Source organism: Gossypium hirsutum, chromosome A02, assembly GCF_007990345.1.
Source record: "Gossypium hirsutum isolate 1008001.06 chromosome A02, Gossypium_hirsutum_v2.1, whole genome shotgun sequence".
Classification (NCBI taxonomy): Eukaryota; Viridiplantae; Streptophyta; class Magnoliopsida; order Malvales; family Malvaceae; genus Gossypium; species Gossypium hirsutum.
In genome coordinates, this window is record NC_053425.1 from 104,207,690 (window position 1) to 104,223,581 (window position 15,892).

Genomic DNA, 15,892 nt, shown 5'->3' on the forward strand with positions numbered 1-15,892 from the left:
ATGTTGGAAGACTTAAGCATTAACGCCGCATATGAAGAAAGGAATAGAGTTGAAGATTTGTCGGGCATTCACCCTTATGAGCCGGAAAGTGTTCTGAATAATTGGACTGCGGAAGAGATTCCTATAGTCTTTAGAACTAACATAAAGTAGTACTCAAAACACACCTATTACTTCAGGCCTAGGAGTAATAAGTGTCCTTTTGTGAAATAGGCTTATGTTTGAAATCGTTATTTCAATGAAATGCATCCTTTTGACTTATTTCGTGCAAATATTCTTTTATTCTTTTATTCATGATCATACCATACATATTATTATTCTTAGATTCTTTTGTTCTTTGTATCTTTCTTCGCACCTATAATAGGTCTCCAGATATGAACGATGTGAGTGACGTTGCTACTAACTCAGAGTCTCCTTTTGAGCGAGATATGTGTCTAGAGGGATCTCAGAACTTTGAGGATGACAGAGACTGTAACTTATATCCTGATTTGTTAAAGATGGTAGAACACGAGGAGAAACAGATTCTACCCCACAAAGAGACCGTAGAAGTCGTAAACTTGGGAGATGAAATAGAAAGGAAAGAAGTAAAGATCGGAGCTTGCATTACCACAGAGACAAAACGGGGCCTTATTGAGTTACTTCAAGAGTTCAATGATGTCTTTGCATGGTTATATCAAGATATATCTGGGCTAAGTATTGAAATTGTGGTACATAGGCTCCCCATCAAAGAAGAATGCAAGCCAGTTCAGCAAAAGCTTCGAAGAATGCGGCCAGATGTTTTGTTGAAAATAAAGGAGGAGGTTAAGAAGTAATTTGATGCTGGTTTCTTACAAGTAGTTAAGTACTCGGAATGGGTAGCCAACATCGTCCTCATCCCTAAAAAAGATAGAAAAGTACGGATGTGTGTAGACTATAGAGACTTAAACAAAGCCAGCCCAAAGGATAATTTCCTATTGCCTCATATTGACACCTTAGTGGATAACACGGTAGGTTACTCACTCTTCTCCTTCATGGATGGTTTCTCGGGGTACAATCAGATCAAAATGCATCCTGAAGACATGAATAAAACCATATTTGTGACCATGTGGGGAACCTTTTGCTATAAGGTGATGCCGTTAGGATTGAAAAATACGGGAGCAACATATCAGAGAGCCATGGTAACCCTATTCCATGATATGATGCATAAAGAAATTGAAGTCTACGTCGACGACATGATCGCCAAATCTCAGACTGAAGAAGAGCATGTGCAAGTTTTGAGGAAATTATTTTTGTGGTTGAGGAAATTCTAGTTAAAACTTAATCCAGTAAAATGTACCTTCGGGCCAAATCAGGAAAACTACTAGGATTCGTGGTCTGTGAAAAAGGGATTGAGATTGACCCAGATAAAGTCAAAGCCATACAAGAGTTACCTCCACCACGAACTCAAAAGGAAGTTTGAGGATGCCTAGGAAGATTAAATTACATCGCTCGGTTTATTTCACAACTAACCGATAAATGTGACCCCATATTCCGTCTCCTTAAGAAACACAACCCTGGTGTTTGGGACGAGGAATGCCAGAAGACGTTCGACAAAGTTAAGCAATACTTGTCTAATACCCCAATGTTGACACCACCTAGTCTAGATAAGCCACTGATACTGTATTTGACGGTATTTGAAAATTTTATGGGATGCGTGCTTGGCCAACACGATGAATTAGGAAGGAAAGAAAGAGCGATATATTACCTCAGTAAAAAGTTTACTGAGTGTGAGACGAGATACTCATTGATTGAAAAGTTGTGTTGTGCCTTAATCTAGACAACTCGAAGACTGAGACAATACATGTTGTATCACACAACTTGGCTAATCTCTAAAATGGACCCTCTGAAGTACTTGATGGAGTCGACTGCCTTGAACGGGAGAATGGCCCAATGGCAAATTCTACTTTCTGAATTCGATATAGTCTATGTGAACCAGAAGGCCGTAAAAGAGAGTGCGATAGCAGATTTTCTAGCCAGCAGAGCCCTAGAGGACTACGAGCCTCTAAACTTTATCTTCCCAAATGAAGATCTAATGTACATAGCAACCACTGAAGAAGACCCTCAAGAAAGTCATCCTTGGAAGCTAAACTTTGACGGAGCATCAAATGCCGTGGGCAATAGAATCGGGGCAGTCCTGGTATCCCCGAACGGAGATCATTATCCCTTCACTAGTAAATTGGATTTTGACTGCACGAACAATATGGCAGAATACGAAGCATGCATCATGGGAATACGTGCGGCCATAGAACGTAAAATCAAGGTGTTAGAGGTATATGGAGATTTTGCCCTAGTGATTTATCAACTCAAAGGTGAATGGGAGACGAGAGACCCCAAGTTGATCAATTATCGAAAGCTGATCCTTGAATTAATTAAAGAGTTTGATGATATTGTCTTCTGCTACCTCCTGCGAGAAGAAAATCAGATGGCTGAGCCCTAGCAACTTTAGCTTCTATGATCAAGGTGAACCAACCAGAGGATGTGAAACTAATCCAAATGAGCATTTACGAGGCCCCGACTCATTGTTACAACCTCGAAGAAGAAGAAAAAAATGAAGCTACTGAGATATCCTGCGATATGTGAAGAATTGTGAGTACCCAGACCAAGCTATTGAAAACGAAAAAAGAACGTTGAGAAGACTGGCCCATGACTATGTCTTAGATGGGGAGATCCTATACAAAAGAAGGAATGATCAAGTACTGTTGAGATGTGTAGATGCTATAGAGGCTAAAAAAATCTTAAAAGAAGTCCATGAGGGCGTCTGTGGGACACATGCTAATGGCTTTACAATGGCCAGGCAAATTATGAGGTTTGGTTATTATTGGCCCACCATGGAAAGAGACTGTATTAACTACGCCAAAAGATGTCATAAGTGCCAAATCTATGGAGACAAGATTAATGTACCTCCCTCACCTCTGCATGTCATGATTTCGCCATGGCCTTTCTCGATGTGGGGCATGGATGTGATTGGGCCAATATCACCAAAAGCTTCAAATGGGCATCGTTTTATCTTTATGGTCATCGATTATTTCACCAAGTGGGTAGAAGTCGCTCCATATGCCAATGTTACAAAATCGGCAGTTAGCAAGTTCCTAAAAAAGAAAATCATTTGTCGATATGGAATGCCAGAAAGGATCATATCTGACAACGCATTGAATTTGAACAACAGTACAATAGCAGAGGTCTACAGGCAGTTCAAGATTAGACACCACAACTCGTCACCGTATCGCTCGAAGATGAACGGTGCAGTCGAAGCAGCCAATGAGAACATCAAGAATATTGTGGGAAAGATGGCAGAAACTTATAAAGATTGGCATGAGAAGCTACCATTCGCCCTCTATGCTTATCAAACGTCTGTCAGGACTTCTACCGGAGCAATGCCTTTCTCATTAGTCTACGGGATAGAGGCGATTTTACCTATCGAAGTCGAGATTCCTTCCCTCAGAGTTTTGTCAGAAGTAAAGTTGGACGAAGCAGAATGGATCCAGTCCCGATACGATCAGTTGAATCTGATTGAAGAAAAGAGGCTAAGGGCTATTCGCCATGGTCAGATGTGCCAAAAGCGAATGATGCGAGCTTACAGCAAAAAGGTTCGTCCTAGGGAATTCCACAAGGAAGACCTAGTGTTGAAAAAGATCCTGCCCATACAAAAGGATTTCAAGGGGAAATGGATGCCGAATTGGGAAGGACCTTATGTGGTAAAGAAGGCCTTTTCTGGAGGAGCATTGATATTGGCTGAAATGGATGGCAAGACCTTACCCAATCCCGTGAATTCGGATTCGGTTAAAAAATACTTTGCCTAAAAATAAAAAAAAATGGGAGAGGCCAGGGTGAAAACTCGCAAAGAGCACGTTGAAACCAAAGGGATTTTGGATTGAAAACCCGTAAAGGGCGATTCAAATTTTGATCAAAGGTGGGGCATGCGGTAGTCTTATGATACCTAAATTAACAAGGAAGAGAGATGTTACGTCTTGGGGCATCTACAAGGGTACTCTAGATCCCCTAAGCACATATTGGGCAAAAAGGGAGTCCTCAAGAAGTTCGTGCAAGCTCACACTACGATATCTTGGGCACCTATTCCCTTTTATTCATTTTTTATTCCAACAATGTTTGTTGACTGTGATTAATCTATTCCCTTCAAATGTTGTTTCTGATAAATTTCAGTTTTGTCATTATTATGATCTTTTTCAAACATTTTGTATTGAAATGATGATTAATGGACTAAAGCCATTTTCGCAAAAAGAGTTCTGCATATTACCCTGAAAGTTTTTAAATAGTATAGGAACCTGAAACATGAATATTTTTTAGAACTAACCAAACTCAAAGATTGGGAGCATCTGAGAAGAAAGAGTTTAAATTGGGACTACCTCTTCAGGTTTTCTGTTCAAAATTTGAGTTGAACAAGAAGACAGGGTACCACTTCTGTGAAGGAACCTTGATGAACAAAGAGCAATTCACGCTCACAACATGCTGCACTCATACATTCATAGATCATTCATAAGTGCATCTAATTAGGAACATTTGATTCATTTTGATCATAGCATCCTAATTCTTTGACATAAGCATAAATACATGGAACTGATTCTACACGTCATGTCCCTAGAATCAGTGAATTTGTAGATCTTATCTCCCTAAGTAGTAGGGAAACAAATCGAGGTTGATGAGCCTTAAACCCCTAAGCAGTAGGGTAACAGACCGAATTGCAGATCTTATCTCCCTAAGTAGTAGGGAAACAAATCAAGGTTGATGAGCCTTAAACCCCTAAGCAGTAGGGTAACAGACCGAATTGCAGATCTTATTTCCCTAAGCAGTAGTGGAGCAGATCGAAGACAAAGGGTCTTAAACCCCTAAGCAGTAGGGTAACAGACCAAATTGCAGATCTTATCTCCCTAAGCAATAGTGGAGCAGATCGAAGACGAAGGGTTTTAAACCCCTAAGCAGTAGGGTAACAGACCAAATTGCAGATCTTATCTCCCTAAGCAGTAGTGGAGCAGATCAAAGACGAAGGGCCTTAAACCCCTAAGCAGTAGGGTAACAGGCTGAATTTCCAGATCTTAACCCCCTTAGCAGTAGGGAAACAGATCGAAGACGAAGGGTCTTAAACCCCTAAGCAGTAGGGTAACAGACCAAATTGCAGATCTTATCTCCCTAAGCAGTAGTGGAGTAGATTAAAGACGAAGGGTCTTAAACCCCTGAGCAGTAGGGTAACAGCTTGAATTTATAGATCTTAACCCCCTAAGCAGTAGGGAAACAGATCGAAGGCGATGGACCTTAACTCCCTAAGCAGTAGGGTAACAGGCTGAATTTATAGATCTTAACCCCCTAAGCAGTAGGGAAACAGATCGAAGGTGATAGGCCTTAAACCCCTAAGCAGTAGGGTAACAGGCTGAATTTACAGATCTTAACCCCCTAAGCATTAGGGAAACAGATCAAAGACGGTAAGCCTTAAACCCCTAAGCAGTAGGGTAACAGGTTAAATTTACAGACCCTAAACAGTAGGGAAACAGATCGAAGGTGACAAGCCTTAAACCCCTAAGCAGTAGGGTAACAGGCTGAAGATTTACAAATCCTAAACCCCCTAAGTAGTAGGGAAACAGATTGAAGGTGACAAGCCTTAACCCCTAAACAGTAGGGTAACAGGCTAAATTTACAGATCTTAACACCCTAAGCAGTAGGGAAACAGATCGAAGACGATGGGCCTTAAACCCCTAAGCAGTAAGGTACCAAGCTGAAAATTACAACTTTCTTCTCCCTGAAATGGCACTGGAGAGGCTCAAAGCCACTATTCGTACTTCCTTGAAGTTTCAGCGGATCTCTTCTCCTTGAAATGGCTTGGAGCGGTTAAAAGCCACAGCAGATCTCCTTGAAGTTTCGGCGGAGAAGATTGAAGTCACAAGTCTTATTTTTCTGAAGTTACAGTGGAATGGATCGGAGCATCAAGATGTAATAGACTGAAGTGAGGCTATATGAAGAAGTGGAGCAAAGAAGAAGTCGAGACCGGGTGAGACCAGGCAAATTTGGCCCTTTTTAAGTCTTTGCTCCATTCTCGTTACACGACAATGAGCAAAGAGGGGTAGCTGTAGAGGCCCAAATTTGCCCGGCCCAACAAATTAAAATCAAACCTAAATCCTACCCAATTCACAAACCCAATTACAAAATCAGACCCAAAGCTAAGCCCAAATAATAAAAACCCTAGCCAATACAACCTAAACTTATTTTTTTTTTAAAAAGACAAAACCCTAGCCACCTTGCTTCCCACTTGCACCTACTCCACCACCTTGCCTCCCGGTGGCCGGCGACGGCGGCAAAGACGGCGGACGGCGCCGGTCCGGCGCCTGGGTACCGACCGGACCTTGGCCGGAATGGGGAAAGAGGGAGAGAGTTGAGAGCTTTGTTTTATTTTTTTTATTTTATTATTTTTACTATTATTTATATTATTATTATTTCTCATGTATATATTATTATTTATATTATTATATTATATATACCCTTTCCATATTTATTTATATTATTACTATCATTATTGTTACTTCTATTATTTTTTATTTCTAACTACTATTATTATATATATATGTATTATTGTTTGTATTATTATTATTATTATTATCACCCCTATTGTTGTTACTTTACTTTTGTATTCTAAATATATTATTAATATTACTCATATTTTCATTATTTTTGCTATTACTATTATTATTAAATATTAGTGTATATTTTTATGTATCTATATATATATATTTATATATAGTATTGTTTTTTATTACTTTAATTTAATATTTTTATTATATTTGCTTTTTGTATTTCTATATTTATTATTATATAGTAGTGTGTATTTCTATTATATACACATATATATATTTTATATATAGTATTATTATTTACTTTACTTTACTTTAATAATATTATTATTATTATATCCAACCCAATAATAATTCTTTCATAAAAGTAATATTCCGTATTTAGTAATTCGAGACAATCGTGCCCTAACTTACTGGGTTTCGATTTTTCTCCTTTAACCTAAATAACGGAATACTCTTTTAAATCGCGACATGAGTTTTGAAAAATGCTTATTCTCGGAGATACGAGGTGTTGTGCCCTAACTTACCGGGTATGGCATTTTGTTACCTCGAAATAAGATTTTTGCAAGGCAAATTCGGTGTTCAGAAATTCGAGGAAACGTGCCCTAACTTACTGGGTTTCGATTTTCCTCGTTCACCTTAACTAACTGAATAACCTTTTGAAATACACGAATTTTTATATAAAAGGCAAGCTCGCTCTCGAAAATTCAAGATGTCGTGTCCTAACTTATTGGATGTGACATTTTATATTGTGAGACGAGAAGGTCTTTAACATTTGAGCATTTTCTTTACAAAGAGGGATCATATTTTAAATTCTTTCAAGTTTTCAAATTTTCGACACTAAGACACTAATTAATCAACTAGGTGCCAATTTTGGGCGTATCGAGGGTGCTAATCCTTCCTCGGGCGTAACCGACTCCCGAACTCATTTTCTGATTTTCGTAGACCAAAAATTATCGTTTTAGTAAATCTTAACTTTTATTAAAATGATTAATTTAAGGTGATCCGATCACACCTCATCAAAAAAGATTGGTGGCGACTCCTCTATTCGTTTTCATTTCCAAAAATATAAGTCGATTCCCGTTTTTTCAAAAAAAATGTTTACGACACATATTATCTAAGTTTAACAATGTTAACTTCTTAATTTTCATTTCATAAAGTAAAACGACCAAATTTTGATAAAACAAAAGGAATAATTTCTTTGTTTTAATAATGTAGATGGATGAAATTCATAATTAAGTTTTGTTGATACGAGTCATCAACAAGGAGGAGATGACGATGAAAGGGAATATCAGTTCACTTATGACAGGTGGAGAACTAGTGTAAGAAAAAGGGAGAAGAAGAACGAGCAAGAGAGGAGAGCTAGGGTTGTGGTGTAGGGTTTTCAGAGGAGAAGGAGTCAATCCTTGGTCATTTGTGCACTTAGGCTTATATAGGAGGTCATCCATTGTCTTATAGTGCCACGTAGCCAACAACAAAATGTCCCACAAAGTTGTGCAAGTTGACCAGATGGCAGGATTTTTACAAGTCAGTTGTCACCAAGGAGCGTACTATGCAGTCTTGCTCTGACATTCTTATCATTAATGTCGTACAAGGCAATTATATTTGAGTGGTCCCCATAAAAGGTGTATAGCGAGCCGTCTTTAAGTTGACTCAAATAAGATTTGTTTTGGGTTGCTTGCGAATCGTCTCACACAAAGAGTTGATACGGGCTATTCGTTGTGGTGGGTTGTATGCAGACCGCTCTTAGCAAAGGGTCATATGCAAACTGTCCAATAGCCTGCCGCATGTTGTACTAAGGCCTTAGGCCCTTGAGTACTCATAGTCAAATTCTATTATATACAATTATTATGTGTGAGTCTCCAATCACACCATTATTACATGTGGGTTTTATATTGATTTTTAATCTATTTGTGTTAGTATTAATTTAATTCTACATTTTAGTTGTTAAATTATATATCTATAAAACATTAAAAAATGAAATAAGGATTTATATCATCTATACTTATTAAGATTAAAAAAGTGCTGATTCAAAGGTTGTTTTCTTTTTCCTTTGAAAATATATTTTTAGACTTTTTATTTTCTTTTATTTCACTTTCATTGGTTTTTGAAGGGTATTTGATGGCATTTCCTTAAATTGCACAAAACTATGATAAACTTTTAGAGGTAATTGATTGATGAATGCTTTACCTTTTAATTTCTTTCTACTTTCTTTTGTTAGTACTACCCAACCATAGGAAATAAAAAAGTACATTTTGCTCTCTAATATTATTTATACACTTTCATTTATTTATCTTTAAATTATAACTTTCATTTTAAATTTGTCCCTAAATTTTAAAAGATTTTAACTACACCCTAAACAGTTTAGGTTATATAACTTATGTTATTCTATTATTAAAATAATTTAACTATTAAATGAGATGTCAAATTTTATATGGCATGGTTTAAAATGAAAAGTTGAAAGAAATATGAATATTGTAAAAATCATAAAAGCTTCATCACTCACTCTCCTCTTTTTTCCTTTTACTTTTAGAAGTTATGCGGCACATTTTACTCTTTTTTTTAAAAAAAATTCATTTTAAATTATGTCACATAAAATTTGACATGTCATCTATTGGTTAAATTAACGATTTTAATAATTGGAGTTGATTGATATAACATCGATAGTTTAGATATATATATTTAAAATTTTTTAAAAAATTAAGAGCCAATTTAAAATGAGGATCACAATTTAGAGATGTTTGGTACAATTAACACATTTATTTACAATAATTTCTTAATAATGTTTTAATTTTGTATCAAACATACCATACGGTTGGAAATGTTTTTAAGAAACTAGAATGTTTTCTCTCAATTATATAAATAAATACTTCCATTAAGCATGATAGATTATTGACTTTAAACCATTGTGGATATTTAATTCGGTTTTTAGCAATTCAGAGAATATTTTAATTACTCTTTCTAACAAATTCAGAATGAGTGCAGATATTAACCTTTTAATATCTTTTTTTTAGAATAAAGCTGATATTTATTAATGAAGGAAATAATGACACACGGCTCAAAAACTGACTCCAACATCCAATCAGAACCAGAAGAGAAAAGTATAGGAAACAAAACCAAATGAAATCGAAACAGTCAACAAAACCAGATAAAAAGACGCACATAGAAAACAAGCAAATCATAAATGAGAAAATAAATCGCCTCATGCCAAAACCCAAACATCACAGAACAAAGAAAATATTAGCCAAACTTTCTTCCAATCTTGCGAAACTCAAATCTGAGAGGAGTAAAGGAAGAAACTTGAAAGCTCTAAACATAATCATGGAGATTCGCAAGAACCTTCTCCAAAATCAGAGCATACCCCAAAAACTCACTTATTCTGGAACCAAATCGTTCGATCCATAATAGCCATCTTCTTCATCAATTCGAGAACGCCATCAATCCGGATGCACGAGACTTGCCGTCTTTTTTCTTCCAAAACAAGAGTAGGAACCGCCCTGTTAATCTCCCGAGGAAAAAAGATAAGAAACACTTTCAAAACTCTTCTCAGTAGAACGAATATTATGAAAAATCGAGCTGAGAATGGATTTATCTTTCGCAGATGTCTTAAGCTTTTTTATTACAATCAGAGAGTCCCCCTCCAAGATAATTCGACGAAAACCCATGTCGACTGCAAAAAAGATAAGCCTTCCACAAGCTCGTGCTTCAGCCACAAAAGACGACATTTTCAACAACGTAAGTACTTGCCCCTACAACTTCACACTTGTAGTCTCTAGCCAAAACTGCAGCAATAGAAGTTCTAGAGTCCCTTTGAAAAGGCGCATCAAAGTTTATTTTGATAAACCCATTATTAGGTGGTTTCCGTAACTTTTCTGTCATTGAACTGGAAAAACTCTTTATATTCTCATGACTTAAACATATCTCTTGATGATATCCTCGGATGAAACTTAAAGTTTTCTGCAATGAGAACTTGACACCTTCATACACACATTTAATTCTACGGTACCATAGTGCCATAAAAAGATAGATATAATCTGTCTGTTATGTTCGTCACCTGCAAGAAATGTATTAACAAAATGACATTTGTAATTTGAGGTACACCCAACCGGAGCCATCTTGATTTGAAGGCCACTACATAGTTGTCGTAAGATACAACACGACCACAACAGATGATCTGAGTCCTCCGGATCTTTCTTGCAAAGAGGACAGATAACATCCGTAACTAATTTCCTCTTAGCAAGAGTACAAAAATGCGGCACCAAGTTTTTAAACAACCTCTACACATGGATTTTTACTTTAGAAGGAATTTGTATAATCCATAGCGCCTTATAGAAACCCATGTAATTTTATGCATTAGGAAGGTTGTAACTCTTATTTTGATTAAGCTCTGTAAGTAGTACCCGATAATCGATCTTTACAGAGAATTCCCCAGTAGTGTCATGTTTCCATACCACCATGTCCTCTAAACCATGGCTATTAATTGGGATGGCAAAGATACGCTTTAATTGATCTTCATAAACAAAACTACCAAGAAGCTCCTTATTCTAGGTATTGGTTTCTGATTCAATTAATTGGTTCACAGTTTTCATTTGAGGAATAAAATTTTGGAATAATAATCTACTCTTTTCTAGACCAGGGAGCCACGGATCATTCCAAATGTTAACACGGGTTCCATTGCGGATTCGCCAAATAATCCCTTCTACAATCAATTTTCTAGCCTCACAGATACTCCTCCAGGTAAACGAAGGGTAAGAATCGACCTTTGCTGATAGAATATCTGAAAACAGAAAATAATGGGCTTTAAATACTTTAGCTAAAAGGCAATTGGGTTGGGATAAAATACGCCACACTTGTTTTGCTAATAATGCCTTATTAAACAAAAAACAAATTTCGAAAACCCAGTCTACCAGCACATTTCGGCTTACGTAACACATCTCACGTACTCCAATGAATGCCTTTAGCAGTTTTAGAATTTGACTATCAGAATTTTTCATAATACCTTCTAATTTACAACATAGCTATTTCGGCAAAGCGAAACATTGCATGACATAAACCGATATTGCTTGAAGAACCGACTTTATAAAAACCTCATTACCACTCATAGAAAGATATCGCACACTCTAGTTATTGATTCTTTTCCTGAACCTGTCCACAAAATTAGCAAAAGCCCAATTCTTTTTCCTACCAACCATCATTGGTAAGCCTAAATACTTTTCTGGATTTGAAGCCACCCGAACACCCAAAAGATTAACAATTATCTCTTTGATGTTTGAGTCCACATTGGCACCAAAGTAAATAAGGGATTTATCAAAGTTTACTCTTTGTCTCGAAATCGTCTTATACTCCCGAATAGTATTGCGGACCACATTAGCTCCTTCACTCGAAGCGTCCCCAAAAAAAATGCAATATCCTGCAAAGAACAAATGGTTTATCGATAATCTTTCCCTACTAATAGGAGCACCTCTCATCAACCCTTTTTGTTTTGCCTCAATAAGCAAAGTAGAGAATCCCTCAGTACAAATTAGAAATAGATAAGGGCTTAAAGGATCATCCTGTCTTAACCCTCGCGGCGGCGTAAACCAATCACTCATATCCCTATTGAGGCACACAGAATAGCTGACAGAACAAACGCATCTCATAATAAGAACAACCCAATCAGCATGGAAACCTAATTGAATCATCATTCCAGCTAAAAAGTCTCATTCAACACGGTCGTACGCTTTACTCATACCGAGTTTAAGCACAAAATTACCTTTCTTCCCTTTCTTTTTCATTTTAGGAGAGTGTAAGACCTCATAAGCAATAAGCACATTATCAGAAATAAGTCTTCCTGGAATAAACACTCATTGAGCTTCGTTAATGTAACATCCCAAAATCCTACTTATACGATTCACCAAGACTTTCGCAATGATCTTGTAAATAACGCTACATAAACTTATAGGTCTAAATTGAGAGAAATTCATTGGTTTCTCAACTTTAGGAATTAAGACAATGTGTGTTTTATTAATCTCTCCTAATTCAGATTCACCGCTTAAAATAAATAAACAAAATTTAGCAATATTAGGCCCAACAATGTGCCAATACTTCTAAGAAAAAAATTAGAAAAACTGTCATTACCAATAGCCTTCAATGGTGCCATATCTTTGGCAGTTGCTCCAATCTCCTCCTCATTAAACTGTTTGAGTAGTTTTACATTCATAAGCGTAAAAATTCGTTTCTCTACAATCCCGAATAACCGATCATCTGCACCCGCCTCCAAAGTCGAGAATAAATTACCAAAGTACTTAACAGCAAGTTGAAGCATCTCTTCAGCCGTAGAAGCCTATTTACCATCGTCCCTTTCCAAACTGTTAATCTTTCATGTATTATATCTTTGCACAGCTATTTTATGGAAAAAAAAACTCTTATTCCGATCACCATTTTTTAGCCAATTAATATTGGCTCGTTGCTCCCAATATACTTTTTCTTGGCCAGTCTCTAAATTAAGACCCAGTTGAACATCCAGAATTTCAGCTAAAATCTCATCGGTAGGATCCTGGCTATACAAGTTGTTTAACCTTTCTTCTAAACTATCCGACTTTCTTTTTCTCCCTATTTCTGGCCTGGTCCCATTGATAAAGCTGCTGGCCCAAGATCTTAAGCTTGTTCGGCACACTTCCTGATAATAAGTCCCATTTTCTTTTAACCACCTCCTCAAAAGAGTTTTCAAGACACTATTTTGCCTCAAAACCGAACCTTTTAATCCCATTAGTCTGTTTTATCGGAACCTTTTAATCCCATTAACTTGCTCTATCCTTTGTTTTCCAATAGTATCCAATAGAATAGGACAGTGATCCGAAAATGCATGGCTTAAATGCCCCACCTAGTAGTTCAGAAAAAGATTCAACCATTCCAAAGAAGCAACCCCTCGATCAAGCCTCTCCCTTATATTTGTTGACAAAAATCTCCCTCGCTCCCACGTAAACCACCTACCCGTGTAGCCTAAATCATTTAGACCATAATCCTCCAATGTGGTTCGAAACTCTTCCATTTGACATTCTAATCTAAGGAGACCACCCTTTTTCTTAAAAGAACTTATGATCTCGTTAAAATCCCCTATTACCACCCAAGAAACCGATTGATCATGGCCCAACTATCGATGTAGCTCTTAAGATCCACTTCTATACCTTTCTTCTAGATGCCCGTAAAATCCCATAAACCTTCAAACATCACTACCATCATTATCTTGGACCTCAACATCAATGTGACAACAAGAAAAACTTTTGAGCCGAAACCAACGAGTTTCCTTTCCACCCCAATAATAAACCACATTTAAAACCTGACGCCTCAATATTAATTCCATTTAAAAAACTGTATTCTAGTCTAACCATTTCCATCATTTTCAAACTCAATTTTGTTTCTATTAGAAACAAAATTTAGGGATTAACGGCTCTTAGTTTGTTCTTGAGCCTATTAACAGTTCGTGATCTCCCCAAACCACGAACGTTCCAACTTAAGATCTTCATAGCATTTGGCTACTCTGTTCAACAAAGCTAGCCGTTACAACAAGCAAAATTCCTTTCCAGCTGTTTCTAAAATTAGTTGTTGAATCTTCCACAACCCTTTGACGTTTCTTCCCTTCCAAAATAATTAATGGGTTATTTTCCTCATTCAGCATCAAATCTAGTAGGCCATTGTCCCTCACATTTTCAGTCGAAACCCCGTTACCCAAATTATGCCATCTGTCCAGCCCTTTAAGTGATATCTTTTGACCAGATTCCAAAGGCATGGAATTAGGAATTAAAGATCTTATCCCCAAATCACCCCTTTAATTTCTCTCAGTATCACTCTCCCCACTAAAATTGTTGTGCTGATTATTCCTTTACAAATCTGTACTGCTGAAAACAGAACCATCCATCGTACGTAACCACCGACTCACTGTACTGTTCCTTCGGCATGCCACCGCCCTTAAGGAGATGTCCCACCTAAAGATAATTTTAGCTGGATCAATTCGTAGTCGCAGTGGGCAAAAACTCTCACCATGCCCCAATTTACCATAATTGAAACAAAATAAACTCAACTTTTCATACTGAAAACGAGCATAAATCGTCGTTTCTTCTCCTATCCGAATCTTTTTCTTTCTTTTCAACGGCGTGGACACATCCAATCGAATACGAATACGTATAATCTAAGTCCCATCGCCGGAATAGCATGATCATATTCAATAAACTGCCCCATAAAATCGCCAAATTGTTTAGCCATCGTCTCCATCATTAATCCAAGAGGCAAATCATGTATTTGAACCCAAAAATCAATAAAATTTAACAAGATACTTGACGGATCTTCTCCATTTTGAACTTTTTGCAGAATAAGCAGATGGTTATTGAAGAACCATGGCGTACCAGATATCGCTCTTTTAATATCAACTTCATGAAAGAATTGGAAAAGGTATCTTTTATCCCCCAAACCTGAAATACAGATCCCACCAATGGAATGCCAGAGATCGTCTATAATGTTGCGAAGAGAAGGAAAATGAACTACGCTATCGGTTAAACAGCTCCCAACCAAACAATATTGATAGTTCCATTCCATCATAGCAGATTCTTCATTAAACTTTTCTTCCTCCTCGTCCATTAGCTTCAAATTGGCTATTCCTTCCTCCATAAAAAGAATCACTTAATCGACTCTCCAAGAGAATAAAAATAGAACAATGACAAACCAAACACCCATAAGGAAAAAAGAAAAAAAAGACAGACAGAGAGAAGCGTGTCAGAGAGACAAACAGAGAGAAACGTGTCACAGAGACAAACAAAATCAATTCAATATCTATTATTTTAAATCCATTTTATTTTTACCAATAATAAATTTAAAGTTGTATATCTATTAGGAGAATTTGATTTATTTTTAGAAATAGATTTAAAAATCTAAATTTATCATCTGCTATTTAGAATGGGTTTAGATGGGCAATGTGTCTACTTGCGATTAGTATAAAAATAACAATGACGATGAGATTAAATACAGTAACGATACTACAATGTGAGAAAAAATATAAATTAAATGCACCACACCTAAATCACTCATCCAAACCCACCCTTAAACTTGTATGCCTAATTGAAAACAATAGTTGCCCCAAGAAGCATGGATATCTAATAGAGATCTTCAAAGATAAAAGGCCTATGGAGAGAGATGCTCACCAAAAGCCCATTGAGCAAATCACGCCCAAGCCCACAACACCAATATCCCTAATGTTAAAATTAAGAAAAAAATTGAAATTCATCCGAGTAGATTTTTGAAAAATAACTTTAAAAAATTATATAAATAAT

General features: G+C 36.8%; 1 protein-coding gene across 6 annotated transcripts; it reads left to right on the forward strand.

Annotated features, from left to right (window-relative positions):
- The first annotated feature begins 9,601 nt into the window (after window positions 1-9,601).
- LOC121209273 (uncharacterized) lies at window positions 9,602-15,845 on the forward strand. 6 transcript variants are annotated; one of them, XM_041079788.1, is made up of 3 exons: window positions 9,636-10,325; window positions 11,222-11,338; window positions 14,937-15,837. In XM_041079788.1, the coding sequence occupies exons 1-3, from the start codon at window positions 10,173-10,175 to the stop codon at window positions 15,039-15,041; spliced, it is 375 nt and encodes a 124-aa protein (XP_040935722.1). In that variant the 5' UTR covers window positions 9,636-10,172; the 3' UTR covers window positions 15,042-15,837. The 6 variants fall into 6 exon arrangements, 2 of the variants coding, with proteins under 2 accessions (XP_040935722.1, XP_040935723.1); XM_041079789.1 differs by having other exon boundaries at window positions 9,640-10,325; window positions 11,222-11,327; XR_005904425.1 differs by having other exon boundaries at window positions 9,665-11,138; window positions 11,222-11,327; window positions 14,937-15,845.
- The last annotated feature ends 47 nt before the right edge of the window (window positions 15,846-15,892 follow it).

Coding starts and splice junctions, on each gene's coding strand:
- LOC121209273 (XM_041079788.1), top strand. CDS start 10,173: ATGGATTTATCTTTCGCAGATGTCTTAAGCTTTTTTATTACAATCAGA. Junction 10,326..11,221: donor AAGACGACATTTTCAACAAC/GTAAGTACTTGC, acceptor ACTCTTTTCTAG/ACCAGGGAGCCACGGATCAT. Junction 11,339..14,936: donor CTCCTCCAGGTAAACGAAGG/GTAAGAATCGAC, acceptor AACTTTTTGCAG/AATAAGCAGATGGTTATTGA.